The sequence below is a fragment of the Cibotium barometz genome, chromosome 36 (genome assembly GCF_041138505.1).
Source record: "Cibotium barometz isolate CiBa-2024 chromosome 36, ASM4113850v1, whole genome shotgun sequence".
NCBI lineage: Eukaryota > Viridiplantae > Streptophyta > Polypodiopsida > Cyatheales > Cibotiaceae > Cibotium > Cibotium barometz.
Window position 1 is genome coordinate 30,541,740 of NC_141081.1, and position 1,375 is coordinate 30,543,114.

General features: G+C 51.0%; 1 protein-coding gene across 1 annotated transcript; it reads right to left on the reverse strand.

The window, feature by feature from the left end:
* Nucleotides 1–320: 320 nt before the first annotated feature.
* Nucleotides 321–1,154, reverse strand: LOC147617778 (18.1 kDa class I heat shock protein-like). Its single transcript, XM_086776016.1, has 2 exons — nt 846–1,154; nt 321–728 (listed from the first exon to the last, which is right to left on the reverse strand). The coding sequence occupies exons 1-2, from the start codon at nt 1,057–1,059 to the stop codon at nt 454–456; spliced, it is 489 nt and encodes a 162-aa protein (XP_086632142.1). The 5' UTR covers nt 1,060–1,154; the 3' UTR covers nt 321–453.
* Between the last annotated feature and the right edge of the window lie 221 nt (nt 1,155–1,375).

Below are 1,375 nucleotides of genomic sequence, written 5' to 3' on the forward strand. Positions count from 1 at the left end.
TTGATGGAAGTTAGATCCATTGCATATTTATGACAACTTTGGAGATAGCGACGACGACGACAACTCAAAATTTTGTGGCATGGCTAAGAGGCAAGTATAATAGCCTTTAATGTACCACTTCATCCATATAGCCCATCCTCTCACTATCTCTCTCTCCTCATTCATATATGCTAAACATCAGCAAAACAAATGATCATACATGTCCGTGATGTTGAACAAGCTAAGCTAGATAGCCATTATCGACAAAGGCTTCCAATCCTTTAAAAAGAGAAGTTGTCATACATTCCTTTTTTTTAAAAAAAATAAACTTTTACAAGAACACCCAAAACTGGTCCCTCTACTACACATCCCCTGTAATATAAACACACATTACGACCATCACTCGACCACATACATAGCCACACAGAGAGAGAGAGAGAGAGAGAGAGAGAGAGAGTCTTTGAATGATTTCTCTCAGCCCGAGATCTGGACACTTCTGACGGCAGACTTGGGCTCCGGCGGGGGCACTTTGGGGACGGTGACGGTGAGCACACCGTTCTCCATGGCCGCCTTCACCTCCTCCACCTTGGCGTTGTCGGGGAGGCGGAACCGTCGAAGGAAGCTGCCCTGCGCCCGCTCTACGCGGTGCCACCTGTCCGAGGAGGCCGTCTCCACCTTCTTGCGCTTGCCGCTGATCTGCAGCACGCGCCCGTCTTCCACCTGCACCTTCACGTCCTCCTTGGCCAGACCTGCAGAGCACACACACAGGGGCACACTACTTTGCTCATGCGAATATTCGAGCAGTCAATTCCGATAAAAGCGACGGAGGAGGAAGGGGGAAAGGGGCGGGGGGGCGATATCCTTACCAGGCAGGTTGGCCTTGAAGATGTGGGAATCCGAGGTCTCCTTCCAGTCCACCTGCGTATTAGCCATCGCAGCCACGTCCCGGGCGAAGCTGGGGTGCTCCGAGAAGCTGGCGCGTAGAGAGGAAGAGAAAGACGGGAAGGCGAGCGAATCGAAGAGCAGGGAGTCGAAGGGATCTTTGCCTGATCTGCTGCGGCCGAACAAAGAGAGGGCCATTTCTTCCTTCTACTGTACTGTACTGCTGTACTGGTAACTGCTTTGAGGGCAGAGGAAGGCAGTAGAGAGAGAGAGAGAGAGAGAGAGAGAGAGAGAGAGAGAGAGAGAGAGAGAGAGAGAGAGAGAGAGAGAGAGAGAGAGAGAGAGAGAGAGTGTATATATATTATGTAGCCGCTGTGAGGGCGCGCGAATTGAGATGCGATGAGATGAGGAGAGTCGCTCTGTGGAGGTTTATTATAAACGTAGTAGTAGCGGAGGAGGGCCTTCTTGGAGCTACTACCTGCTTCCGGAACATTCCTTTCCGAGGGTTCTATAA

Bases quoted from the DNA above. Each gene is read 5' to 3' on its own strand.
- LOC147617778 (XM_086776016.1), bottom strand. From the start codon at position 1,059: ATGGCCCTCTCTTTGTTCGGCCGCAGCAGATCAGGCAAAGATCCCTTC. The intron at 729-845 runs GTAAGGATATCG...TGTGCTCTGCAG, and splicing joins CTTCAAGGCCAACCTGCCTG to GTCTGGCCAAGGAGGACGTG.